Source organism: Pelophylax lessonae (assembly GCF_965119305.1).
Source record: "Pelophylax lessonae genome assembly, chromosome: 7".
NCBI classification, from domain to species: domain Eukaryota; kingdom Metazoa; phylum Chordata; class Amphibia; order Anura; family Ranidae; genus Pelophylax; species Pelophylax lessonae.
In genome coordinates, this window is record NC_138774.1 from 59,571,705 (window position 1) to 59,585,854 (window position 14,150).

Genomic DNA, 14,150 nt, shown 5'->3' on the forward strand with positions numbered 1-14,150 from the left:
AAGAACAGTGAGGAACTCCGTTGACTTTGGGATTCCCCTCCCCCCCAATCCCTGCCCCACCACCAACACTACCAACAACACCACCACCAACACTATCAACAACACCACCAGTACCAACACCACCACCAACACTATCAACAGCACCACCAACACCACTACCAACACCACCACCAACAACACTATCACCAACACCACCACAAACACCAAAACCACCACTACAACACCACCAACACTATCAACGACACCACCACCACCAACACTATCAACAGCACCACCACTACCAACACCACCACCAACACTATCAACAGCACCACCAGTACCAACACCACCACCAACACTATCAACAGCACCACCAACACCACTACCAACACCACCACCAACAACACTATCACCAACACCACCACAAACACCAAAACCACCACTACAACACCACCAACACTATCAACGACACCACCACCACCAACACTATCAACAGCACCACCACTACCAACACAACCACCAACACTATCAACAGCACCACCAGTACCAACACCACCACCAACACTATCAACAGCACCACCAACACCACTACCAACACCACCACCAACAACACTATCACCAACACCACCACAAACACCAAAACCACCACTACAACACCACCAACACTATCAACGACACCACCACCACCAACACTATCAACAGCACCACCACTACCAACACCACCACCAACACTATCAACAGCACCACCACTACCAACACTATCAACAGCACCACCACTACCAACACCACCACCAACACTATCAACAGCACCACCACTACCAACACTATCAACAGCACCACCACTACCAACACCACCACCAACACTATCAACAGCACCACCAACACCACCACCACTACCAACACCACTACCAACACCACCACCACCAACACTATCAACAACACCACCACAAACACCAAAACCACCACTACAACACCACCAACACTATCAACGACACCGCCACTACCAACAACACCACCACCCTGACTCCAAGATAACACAGTCAGTAGCACAGCATTTAGAAGACAATTTTATAATCTTGTGCAGTTAATAATTGTGAAGCTTTATTGTAAAACATGACAGATGTCTTTTGTATTGAGTTCATATCGGAAATGTTTATTTGTACACTTATGTCGAATTTACCAAACTTTCCAAATTAGTATGACGAGGAGGATGAGCAGAAGCGTCAGGAGGATGACACGTATCACGTCCATGACTGGCTGGAGCGCATATGATGGTATTACTTGTGTTCCATTAAAATCGGGGTTTGCTGTGAGATGAAAAAGAAGAACATTACCAACAATGGGCCAACTGAACACCTACAAAAATAATTAAAATACACGTGTGAAATGTTTTAGTTGACAAAAGAAAGGTCAGTGTGGATGAGCTGATTGTGCCCATTAGAACTGCTTTTCTCCCCATACAAGTAATGGGAACGAAAAAGCAGTGCACAAGGAAGTCAAATGCAGATCAAAAGTTGGTCAAATGCACCTGTCATTGTGCCTTCTCCCGAGCCTCTCCCATCCTATAGTACTCCCTACCCCATCTGTCCGATTATCTCCTACTCTGTCCACTTTTATGCAATCCCTGAAAACGTTTCTCTTCAGAGAAGCCTATCCTGCCTCCACCTAACAACTGTACTTTTATTTTCTACATCAGCCCGTCCCCCACAGTTATTACCCTTTGTATCACTTGACCCATGCTGCCAACTGTCAGTATTTTTACTGGCAGCCAGTAAAAAATGGGCACTTTACTCCTTTAGTAAATGTCAATAACAGGAAAAGGTTTCCAGTAAATACAATGGCTGTGACGCTCGGCTGAAACCATCTGAGTGCCTTCTGCAGTGTGTTTGGGCAGCGACGGAGGGGGGCAGTCTGGCGTGTCGTCTGATGTCATAGTGCAAGAGAGCCAATCACAGCGGCCAGGGCTTAGTGTGCGGGTCTACAGGACATGAGTAAGCAAGCCAGGAGTGTGACTGTCAGTGCTGTTGGGATTGGAGTGGACATGGAGGGACCACCTGGTGTGGAGTGAGACTGTCACTGTGACTCAGAAGGGGACGTGTCGTGTCGGTGAGGTGTCATCATCATCATCTTCATCATCATCACACTGCTGTCAGTGTCACTGTGAGAGTCAATTTTATGTGTGAGTGCCACCCATTCTAATGTCTTGGCCTTCTGAGTCCTGTCCCTGAGCTACCTACTTACTATATCAAAAATAAAAAAAAACAATATTCTTTTTGCCTTAATATCTACCTTACAATTGATGTAAAAAGTCTATACACCCCTGTTCAAATGTCAGGTTTCTGTGATGTAAAAAAATTAAACAAAGATAAATAATTTTAGAACTTTTTCCACCTTTAATGTGACCTATAAACTGTACAACTCAATTGAAAAACAAACTGAAATCCTTTAGAGGGGGAAACAAAAATAAAAACTAAAATAATCTGGTTGCATAAGTGTGCACACCCTCTTATAACTGGGAATGTAGCTGTGTTTAGAATTAAGCAATCACATTCAAACCCATGTTAAATAGGAGTCAGGACACACCTGCCATCATTTAAAGTGCCTCTGATTAACCCCAAATAAAGTTCAGCTGTTCTAGTAGGTCTTTCCTGACATTTTCTTAGTCGCATCCTACAGTAAAAGCCATAGTCTGCAGAGAGCTTCCAAAGCATCAGAGGGATCTCATTGTTAAAAGGTATCAGTCAGGAGAAGGGTACAAAATAATTTACAGGGCATTAGATATACCATGGAACACAGTGAAGACAGTCATCATCAAGTGGAGAAAATTTGGCACAACAGTGACATTCCCAGGAACTGGACGTCTCTCCAAAATTGATGAAAAGACGAGAAGAAAACTGGTCAGGGAGACTTCCAAGAGGCTACAGCAACATTAAAGGAGCTGCAGGAATATCTGGCAAGTACAGGCTGTGTGGTACATGTGACAACAATCTCCCATATTCTTCATAAGTCTGGGCTATGGGGTAGAGTGGAAGATGAAAGACTTTTCCTACGAAGAAAAACATCCAAGCCCGGCTAAATTTTGCAAAAACACATCTAAAGTCTCCCAAAAGCATGTGGGAAAATGTATTATGGTCTGATGAAATCCAAGATGATTTTTTCGGCCATAGTTCCAAAAGATATGTTTGGCGCAAAAACAACACTGCACATCCCCAAAAGAACACCATACCCACAGTGAAGCATGGTGGTGGTGGTGGCAGCATCATGCTTTGGGGCTGTTTTTCTTCAGCTGGAACAGGGGCCTTAGTCAAGGTAGAGGGAATTAGGAACAGTTACAATTACAAGGCTATATTGGCACAAAACCTTCAGACTTCTGTGAGAAAGCCGGACATGAAGAGGAACTTCAGCTTTTGAGCGTGACAATGACCCAAAGCATACATCCAAACCAAAAAGGGAATGGCTTCACCAGAAGAAGACTAAAGTTTTGGAATGGCCCAGCCAGAGCCCAGACCTGAATCTGATTGAAAATCTGTGGGGTGATCTGAAGAGGGCTGTGCACAGGAGATGCCCTCACAATCTGACAGATTTGGAGTGTTTTTGCAAAGAAGAGTGGGCAAATATTGCCAAGTCAAGATGTGCCATGCTGATAGACTCATACCCCAAAAAGACTGAGTGCTGTAATAACATCAAAAGGTGCTTCAACAAAGTATTAGTTTGAGGGTGTGCACACTTATGCAATGTTTTTTATTTTTACTTCCCTCCACTCAAAAGATTTCAGTTTGTTGTTCAACTAAGTTGTACAGTTTATAGATCACACTAAAGGTGGAAAAAGTTCTTAAATGACTTATCTTTGTCTAATTTTTTTTTTTACACCACAGAAACCTGACATTTTAACAGGGGTGTGTAGACTTTTTATATCCACTGCAAACCACATTGCTAATTGCACATTCTATGCATGAAGGTAAAAAAAACCTTCTGTGTGCACCCCCCCCCCCCAATACTTACCTGAGCCTCATCTCAATCCAGCAATGTGAACGAGAGCAACGTCTCTCTTTAGCTGAGACAGCAGTGGGAGCCAGTGAGTCAATAAGGAGAGAGTGGGGGCAGGGCTGAGCCACGCTCTGTGTGTGAATGGACAGACAGTGCAGCGGCTCAAGAGCGAGCCTGCTCAGGGGCCCCAATAGCAAGCTGCTTGCTGTGGGGGCACTCAGCAGGAGGGAGATGCCAGTAGCTCCAGCCAGGGACCCGAGAAGAGGAGAATCGAGCCTGCTCTGTGCAAAACCACTACACAGCGCAGGTAAGTATAACATGTTTGTTATTTTTTTAAGAAAATCAAATTGCCTTTAATATTATGCCTGTGGCATGCATAAAGTATTAAAAGAAAAATATCATCTCTCTCTCTATTAATATATATACTGTATATATATATATATATATATACACACAGTATATCATATATTGTAGTATATATATTACAACATTTTTTTATTATAGTTTTGGATATAGTAAGGACTAGCTAGAACCCCTGTCTGGTTTTTATTTTGCAGTTTATGTCTTGTTATGAGATAATTGCTTTCTTTCCTGTTTGGAGATGTAAGATAAAGTGAGAAGATATATCTCATTAAAATAAAGGAAATCCCCTTTTAACTGTCACTGTAATTGGTGCCACCATTTGAAAATGTATCTGTTCCTGTTCTGATGACAACTTCAGTCTTCGAGATGAGAGGCGTTTAAAGCGGTATTAAACTCAAAAGTAAACATTTATTTTATTGTAGGTTACCAATTCTTAGATGTGATGGCTGCATTCATTTTCTTAGGCTTTCCTTCTTCTATATCCATCTGGTGATCCAGCCAGTAAGTCTGTTATTTTTCAAAAGCCCAAGTTCTCTCAAGCAGAATCTTTCTAATCAAAGAGTCTATGTAAAGTCTTTGTGTTTGTAGGAGTCTGTGATGTGTGTGTGTGATCTCTCCTAGTCTGTGTGTCCTCCTGAACATCGATCCCTTGGCAATTTATGTTACATGTAGACGTCATAACCTCACAGCGCTCAAAACCTTGTATGGCATACATCATTTCTGCTAACTTCAGTTATTTCTATACAAGAGGAGATACTCAATTCATAAAGTCATATATGGACTTTGATTGGCAAGCCCACAGGTAACACTCTATTCTTGTAACGTGTCTAATGTCATGTTATGTCATATAACCAAAAATCTACCTAAGTAACACATATTACCAATTTATACAACATTAAATAAATACATACAAATACTATTAATTATGACTGAGATTACACTAATCCTAACTAACATTATTTAAACACTTCTGGACAGGCAGCATTTGCCCCCTTAAAGCGGTAGTATACTGCTTTTTTTTACTTTTAACTACAGGCAAGCCTATAATAAGGCTTACCTGTAGGTACAAATAACCACTTTACCACTGGAGGATTTTGCTGTCTTACGTCCAGGCCACTTTTTGCGATTCGGCACTGTGCGACTTTAACTGACAATTGCGCGGTCGTGCGACGCCGTACCCAAACAAAATTTACGTCCTATTTTTCCCACAAACAGAGCTTTCTTTTGGTGGTATTTGATCACCTGTGCGAATTTTACTTTTTGCGCTATAAACAAAAAAAGCGTAAATTTTGAAAAAATAACAATATTTTTACGTTTTTTTTATATGAAATTCCCCCCCCCCCCCAAAAAAAATGTAAAAATCTAATTTTTTTAAAATTTTTGGCCAGTTTGTTTTCTGCTACATATTTTTGGTAAAAAAAAATCGCAATAAGTGTATTTTGATTGGTTTGCGCAAAAGTTATTGCGTTTACTAACTAAGGGAAAGATTTCTGTCATTTTTGGTGTTTTTTTTTAACGAGTAATGGCGGCGATCTGCGATTTTTTTTTTTTGCGGGACTGCGACATTGCGGGAGACAGATCGGACCCTTGACTGACATTTTTTACACTTTTGGGGGGACCAGTGACATTACTACAGTAATCAGTGCTATACATATGAACTGTTACTGTAAAAATGACACTGGCAGGGAAGGGGTTAATTTTATTGGAGAGGGAGGGGTTAATGTATGCCTGGTGCTTACTGACTTACTGTGGGGGGAGGTGACTGAGTGACACAGGGACAGATCGCATGTTCAGCTATGCTGAACCCCTGGCCCGACTCCCGCTGTGACTGAACACAGCAGGAGCGAGCCTCCGGCGGCGCGCGCGCGGCGCCCACAAGGGGAGCAGTCCAGCGACGTAGGTCTACGTCGCTGGACGATAACGAGTCACATTGCTGCAGTAGCAGCAATGTGAGCAGACGTAAAGTGGTTAATATCTCCTAAACCTGCATGGTTTCGGAGATATTTGCACTGCATGCAGCCGCTAACGAGTGCGGCGCATGCGCTCTGAAGGACCTTCAGAGTTCCTTGCCGAGAATTGCCGGAAAATTACGTGACGTCATCGCGACTCCGGCCACTCACAGTGCCGGAGCCGCCGAACCCAGAAGAGACGCCAAGGGATCATGTCCGCTCCCACAGCGGTGTCCGGGGGTCCGTGTCGTGGCTTCGTTCTAAGGTAAGTGTTTCATAATGAGCTAATATGCGATGCATACTAGCTCATTATGCCTTTGTCTTGCAGGGTTTTTTTTTTTTTTTCCTTTGAGTATACTACCGCTTTAATGACCAGGCCATATTTTGCGATTCGGCACTGCATTACTTTAACAGACAATTACGCGCTCGTGCAACACTGTACCCAAATAAAATTTATGTCCTTTTTTCCCCACAAATAGAGCTTTCTTTTGGTGGTATTTGATCACCTCTGCGATTTTTATTTTTTGCGCTATAAACAAAAAAGTGCGACAATTCTGAAAAAAAAAATAATATTTTCACATTTTGCTATATAACATTCCCCAAAAAAAATGTAAAAATCAAAATTTTTTAACATTTTAGGCCAATTTGTTTTCTACTACATATTTTTAGTAAAAAAAAAATTAGCAATAAGCATATTTTGATTGGTTTGCACAAAAGTTATCGCGTCTACTAACTACGGGAAAGATTTATGTCATTTTTATTGTTTTTTTAATTTTTTTTACCAGTAATGGCGGCGATCTGTGATTTTTTTGCGAGACTACGGCATTGCGGCGGACGGATCAGACCCCTGACTGACATTTTTTACACTTTTGGGGGGATCAGTGACATTACTACAGTAATCAGTGCTAAAAATATGCACTGTTATTGCAATAATGACACTGACAGGGAAGGGGTTAACACAATAAGTGATCAAGAGGTTAAATGTGTACCTAGGGGAGTGTTTATAACTGTATGGGGGCGTGGCTTGTGAAATGATCACAGAGACCTGTGATCCTATATAGAAGGATCACAGGAGCTCTGTGATCATTCCAGAGAGAAGAACGGTCAGCTGTGTTTACAACAGCTGACTGTCCTTCTATCTCAGCGGGGAGCGATCGCGGGTGTCCAGCGGCAATCAGAGCCCCGTGCATCGGAGTCCCCACTGACGAGTGGGGGCGGGAGCATGGCGGCGTGCGCTCGTCCCCTAGCTGCAGGCGCGCGACCGACGTATACTTAGGTCGGTTCGCGCAGGAGGGCCACTCTGCCACAGTATAACTGCAGCGGGCGGTCCAGAAGCGGTTAAACAAATATATGTATAGTTCCTTGTATTACATAGATCATGTCTATTCTTGACTTCCCATGACATTCTATACCAGATACCTTATATGCCATCCTCCAATTAGCTACATACACCAGAAATATCTGACATTTTTACTGCCTCATCTGAAGAACTTCATCACTAATCACCTGATCAAGGTCATTCACACATATTAATATTACGATTAATCATAAAACCAAATATATTTTGCAAGCTTGCTGTGAATCTATAATAATAAAATGCAAACGTCTCTGCGTCCAGTCCCTGTGTCCGTGGGATTGTGCTACCCATGCCCCATGAACAGCTGTTGGGACTTGGAGCGCATAGACTTTGCCCCACCCTACTTCAATCTGTTAGGGCCGCATTTGAGTGGGTTGCTGGCAGTCACTGCTGCCAGCCCATAACAACTGCCTTTTCAATAGAAACAATACAAGTTATCTGCTCAGCAGCACACGTAGGCTCTGTGTACACCATGCTGAGCAGATAACTTCTACTGTCTGATTGGTAGTTGGGAGTGGTTTATGCAAATTACCCACAGAACTGCAGAGCTGATCACATGCTGAAGTGCCATGCTGTATTTATTCTTTTCTAATATACTGTATATATATATATATATATATATATATATATATTGTGCAGAATGAAATGTAAAGTCTTTAATATATATGTGCATTATGAAGTACATTGAATACAACATTTAAATGGCTTTTATTGTTCGGGGCGAAGTCTCTGTTCTCTGCAAATCTATCTGGATGGATCGGATTACAGTACGGTTTAAAAGCTGCGTTTTTGCAGCTTTTAAATTTAAATTTTTAAATTTGCCGCTTTTTGCAGCACAGTAACTCGGAAGTGATGTCATGGACGCCGCCTCCGTGTTACATCATCGGAGACCCGAACGATGCCGTTTCCAGCATTGATCGGGACTCCATCCAGTCGGCGGACGTGCCGGCTGGGTGCTCGGGGCTCCCGGTGGGACGGGAGCCCCGAGCAAAGTCACGGAAGGCGGCGGGAGGGGGGGCGTCCCCACCCGCTCACTCGGGTAACGATCGAGCGTTACGGACGGAAAGCCGACTGTTGGCTGTAAACCACAGTACCGGGATGATGCCTCTAGCTAGAGGCATCATCCTGGTATACCCCCGCAAAGTCTGCCGACGTATATATACGTCGATATGCAGTAAGTGGTTAAAGGGGACTTTGACCACACTATTAAAGGGGACTCTGACCACATTATTAAAAGGGACTCTGACCACATATGTTCTAGCGCCCGTTAATTTAACAGGCTTAATGTCTAGTATAATATAATTCCAATAAGTGCCGAATTATGAATTTGGAATAATTATCTAACACAGTGCATTTTTTTTTTTAGTACTGATCACTGTATTGGTGTCATTGGTCCCCAAAAAGTGTCAGGTGTCCGAACTGTCCGTCACAATGTTGCAGTCCTGCTAAAAATCACTAATCGCCGCCATTACTAGTAAAAAACATAAATAAATAAAAATTCCATAAAAATATTGCATCGATTGTAGACGTTATAACTTTTGCACAAACCAATCAATATACACTTATTGGGATTTTTTTTTTTACCAAAAATATGTAGCAGAATACATATTGGCCTAAATTGATGAAGAAATTAGATTTTTTTAAAACATTTTTATTGGCTGTGTTTTATAGCAGAAAGTAAAAAAAAATATTTTTTTTTTATTGTCGTTCTTTTTTGTTTATAGCGAAAAAAAAAATAAAAACCGCAGAGGTGATAAAATACCACCAAAAAAAGCTCTATTTGTGGGGGAAAAAAAGGACATCAATTCTATTTGGGTACAGTGTTGTGCAATTGTCAGTTAACCACTTGCCGACTGCCTAACGTAGATCTACGTCGGCAGTCAGCCCCTCACAGGCAAAGCGACGTAGGTCTACGTCGCTAGCCTGTGAGGGTCTAGGGAGCGAGCGCGGGCCGCCTAAGGCGCGCTCCCGCTCCCGCGCGGTCACGCACCCCCCCCGCGCGTGTGACTGGCGGACCCGATGTCCGACGGTCACTCTGCGATCGTCGGGGGAGAGGGAGAAAGTCAGGCGGCTTGTGTAAACAAGCTGCCTGTCATTCTCCCCTGTGTATGAAGGATGATCATACGGTTCTACTACGTAGAACCGTTGATCACTGTTCATACATCTGAAGCCACAGCCAATCACAGTAGAAAGCACGCCCCTAGGGACACACATAGCCCCTCCCTTTCAAAAAAGGTTAACCCCTTCACTGCCAGTGTATTTTTACAGTAACAGTGCATATGTATAGCACTGATTACTGTAGAAATGTCACTGGTACCCCCAAAAGTGTCAAAAATGTCAGTCAAGGGTCCGATCTGTCCGCCGCAATGTCGCAGTACCGCAAAAAAAATCGCAGATCGCCGCCATTACGCGTTAAAAAAAAACAACAAAGATGACAAAAATCTTTCCCTTTGTTAGTAAACGCGATAACTTTTGCGCAAACCAATCAAAATACGCTTTTTGCAATTTTTTTTTACCAAACATAGGTAGCATAAAACAAATTGACCGAAAATGTTAAAAAATTTTGATTTTTACATTTTTTTTGGGGGGGGGGGGAATTTCATATAAAAAAATGTGAAAAATATTGTTATTTTTGCAAAATTTACGCTCTTTTTTTGTTTATAGCGCATGATCCAAAAATCTCACAGGTGATCAAATACCACCAAAAGAAAGCTCGGTTTGTGGGAAAAAAAGGACGCCAAATTCGTTTAGATACAGCATCGCACGACCGCGCAATTGTCCGTTACAGTCACGCAGTGCCGAATCGCAAAATACCCCCTGGTCAGGAAGGGGGTAAAATCTTCCGGGGCTTAAGTGGTTAAAGTAACGCAGTGCCATGTCGCAAAAAATGGCCTGGTCGTTAGAGGGTAAAACCTTCCTGTCCAGAAGTGGTTAAAACAGGCCTGGTCACCGGTCTGCAGTTGGATGACAGCAGTACCGGTGCACCAATGTAGGCACATCACATTGGGTGTGTTTTTTTTTTTTTTACAAACTGTACGGAAATGTTCTATTGGCTGCAGCATGGTGCAAGCTACGCTGAAAAAAAGCATTTCATGCTGTACCTTTATTCAGTGCACACACTGCAAGGCAGTGATATAAACTGGCCAGGTATGATTCAAGGCACTTTGCTTGGTCTTGAGGTGGGACGGCGCTACTATAGGCGCCCAATGCATACCTGCCGCACCAGGTGTGAACAGGCCCCTGAAGCCCAACTGGACTTTCAGTTTATATAATTATGTAATTGCATTCCTGATACATGTAAAAAGTCTTACAGTGTGGTTTCTTTAGAAAATAGCCGCAACCCAAGTAAAAAAGTATGGCCCCTGACTGAATGTTTCAGAATGGGAGTCTTGCTCTCTGTGTGGAACTTGGAAGCAGTGGTCTCTCTGAAGATGTTCAAAACCCTTGCTGGTGAGCAGTGGCGGCTGGTGCTCAATTTGTTTTTGGGGGAGGGGGGCGGCAAACAAACCCCCCCCCCCCCCGCTGAGTCCGCACCCACCCTATCCACAATTACGGCTTGCCCGACTTCTCCTCCCAGATTATCCGGTCTTAAGATCCGCCTCCAGTCCTGATTGGCAGGGAGGAGAAGTCGGAAGTCAAAAGCGAATATTGATTTGCTAATATCACAAGTGGGTGGGTTCGGGGCGCAGTGCCTTAGGCTCTAATTATGTGCTTCAAAAACAAAAAAACTCAAAGAAACCTATGAGTCCATCGCTCCATATAGAAACTAGGGGGGTGGCACCCGTGCACCCCTTATGGACCAGTCTCTGCTGCTGGTGAGTCAGGGCAAGTGCTTTCCAACCAGCAGAGAACATAACCTAAATTAAAATCAACTCAGTTGTGGGTGACAGGTTGCCACAATCCCTTTCTCTTATGCAAAAAGTATTTTCATTTTTCCTCTAATGGAACTTTAAGGGCAACCAAAATTTAAATTGTGGTTGCCCTTAACCATTTCAATACCAGGCACTTTTACCATCTTCCTGCCCAGGCCAGTTTTTCTGTTTCAGCGCTGTTGCACTTCGAATGACAATTGCACGGTCATGCAATACTGTACCCAAACTAATTTTTTATCATTTTGTTCACACAACTAGAGCTTTCTTTTGGTGGTATTTTTCACTACTGGGATTTTTATTTTTTGCAAAATAAACGAAAAGACTGAAAATTAAAAAAAAAAAAAAGACACGTTTTTCTTTGTTTCTGTTATAAAATATTGTAAATAAAAAATTTTTCTTTATAAATTTAGCCCAAAACGTATTCTGCTACATTTCTTTGGTTAAAATAACCCAAATCAGTGTTTATTGTTTAGTCTGTAGGAAAGTTATAGAGTCCACAAACTATGGTGTATATCTCAAAATTGATCAATCCTGGTGTACTGAGGGACTCGCATTTCTTGAGGCCCGAAAATGCCAGGACAGTAGAAATACCCCCCAAATGACCCCTTTTTGGAAAGTAGACAGTCCAAGGTATTTAGTAAGAGGCATAGCGGGTTTTTTGAAGTTGTAATTTTTTGTCATAATTTTTAGAAAAATGAAAAAAATATATATATTTTTACATACTGTCACCAGTGCAGTACAGGGTCATCATATAGCTGTTGTGGCATTGATCAGGGACACTGACTGGTGACAGTGCAAAAAAAAAAAAACTGTAATCATTTTTTATTACATTTTTTTTATGCTCTGTCACCAGAGCAATATTATGTTACCATATTAACATTGTGCTACTCTGGAGAAGGAATCAGGATTTATTTTTTTATTTATTTTTTTTTACACATTATGTTTGCTTATAGCAGTTAATAAGCAAGCATTTTACTGAATGAAACTGAATCATTCATAAATCATCAGTCTGTTTTGTTGTGATTAGCTGTGATTGGTCAAAGCTAATCGCATGGTACAGATGGGCTGTGATTTGCCCTGTCTATACCATGTGATCAAATGAACCAATCACAGCTAGCAACACAATGTACACAATGGATGGCTTGAAAGAAAGCCATCCATTGGGTTCAACTGTCATGTGACCTGCTGTGATTCGTCACAGCAGTCACATGGTACTGGCAGCGAGCCAGTACTCTGATCGGTCATCGGCTGTCACGGCTGTTGACAAATCGTGCCGATTGGCGCTTCCTGGCAGGACGTCATATGACATCCAGTCAGGATGGGAGAGCCACCGCCCAGTCATCAATCTGCTATTGGCTGGACGAAAAGTCCCATTAGAGGAAAAATGATGATACTTTTTGAATCACCTTGGAACATAGTTTTGCTAATTGGAAAGCTCTACCTCTGAGTTAGTGTTGGGTCTCTGCAGAGAAATTACTGTTTCCACATAGAGAGCAAGAGTCCTTCTCTGCAGCATGCTGGCAGGGGTCAGGCTTTTCTGCTCAGGTTGTGGCTACATTTTTAAAGAAAACAAACTGTAATACACCTTTTGATGCTCCCAGAGCTGATTTCAACTGAAGGTTCAGTTGGGCTCCAAAGTGACTCCGTCACTGTGGCCTATCAAGTGTAAGAAGATATATACATGACAAAGAAAAATGAACTGCACAGAAATAACAGCACTTTTATGAAATCACAGAAAAGGACGTGTACAGTTTACCTATTACTATCAGTTCAGTCCCACTGCCATTAGAGGGTTTTACACGAAGGCTCTCAGCAACGCAGACGTATACTCCGGCATCGCAGAGGAGGGCGGTGCCAATGGACATAGTGAGTGCAGTATTGGTGTTGCTGAGTACAATCCGGCCATCCGATGTATTCTTCATGGGGTTTCTGTCATCGGGCAAGTGGTAGAATTTTGCAGAGACCGCCGGTCCATCAGAGCCACTGTTGAAATCACAGCGCAGAACTGTTGGGTGTCTCTCCTTCACAGTGACATTGGGGACTTGAATGATTTCGAGACAGTAGGCCACTGCAGAGGAGACAATGAAGAGACCAGATGATTAAAGTGCATGTAAATTTTAATCATGATTATAGTCCCAATTGGGACCAAGGCAATTTTCTTATTTTGCATTTCTGTCTACAAAATTACTTAAAACCCCCCAAACAATCTTATGTTTTCTGCAAGCAGAGGCTCTTGTAGGATACAAATTGATACACGCCAATTTTTAATGTAGCGCGATTTGTGCGCAAATGTTTTATCAAACCAATATTCTTGGGAGAAAATACACTAAGGAATTTGAGTACAGTAAACCCCCCTCCATTGCGGGGGTTACGTTCCGGACCCAGCCGCGAAAAGTGAAATTCCGCGAAATAGAAAAACCCTATTAAAATGCATTGTAGGCATGTTTATTTTACTGTCACTGTACGTGTAGAAGCATTTTAAGGTCTTTAAACACACTTTTAAAACAATAGAAACTCATTTAAACACATAAAAGATACTAAGAGACAGAGCAAGAGCTATGGAAAACACAAAAATATTTCATTTTTAATGATTTATATAGTAAAATAACATTACAAAAAAAAAAACGCAAATTACCGGGACCG

At 42.3% G+C, this 14,150-nt stretch overlaps 1 protein-coding gene across 1 annotated transcript in view; it reads right to left on the bottom strand.

The window, feature by feature from the left end:
* Positions 1-1,147: 1,147 nt before the first annotated feature.
* Positions 1,148-14,150, bottom strand: part of LOC309560913 (uncharacterized protein) — a 60,979-nt gene continuing 47,976 nt past the window's right edge. Inside the window, exons 3-4 of the mRNA XM_082264603.1 lie at positions 13,264-13,575; positions 1,148-1,286 (exon numbers count right to left, since the gene is read on the bottom strand). Coding sequence (XP_082120729.1) covers positions 1,156-1,286; positions 13,264-13,575 — 443 coding nt within the window. The 3' untranslated portion in view covers positions 1,148-1,155. The remainder of the gene's footprint in view (positions 1,287-13,263; positions 13,576-14,150) is intronic.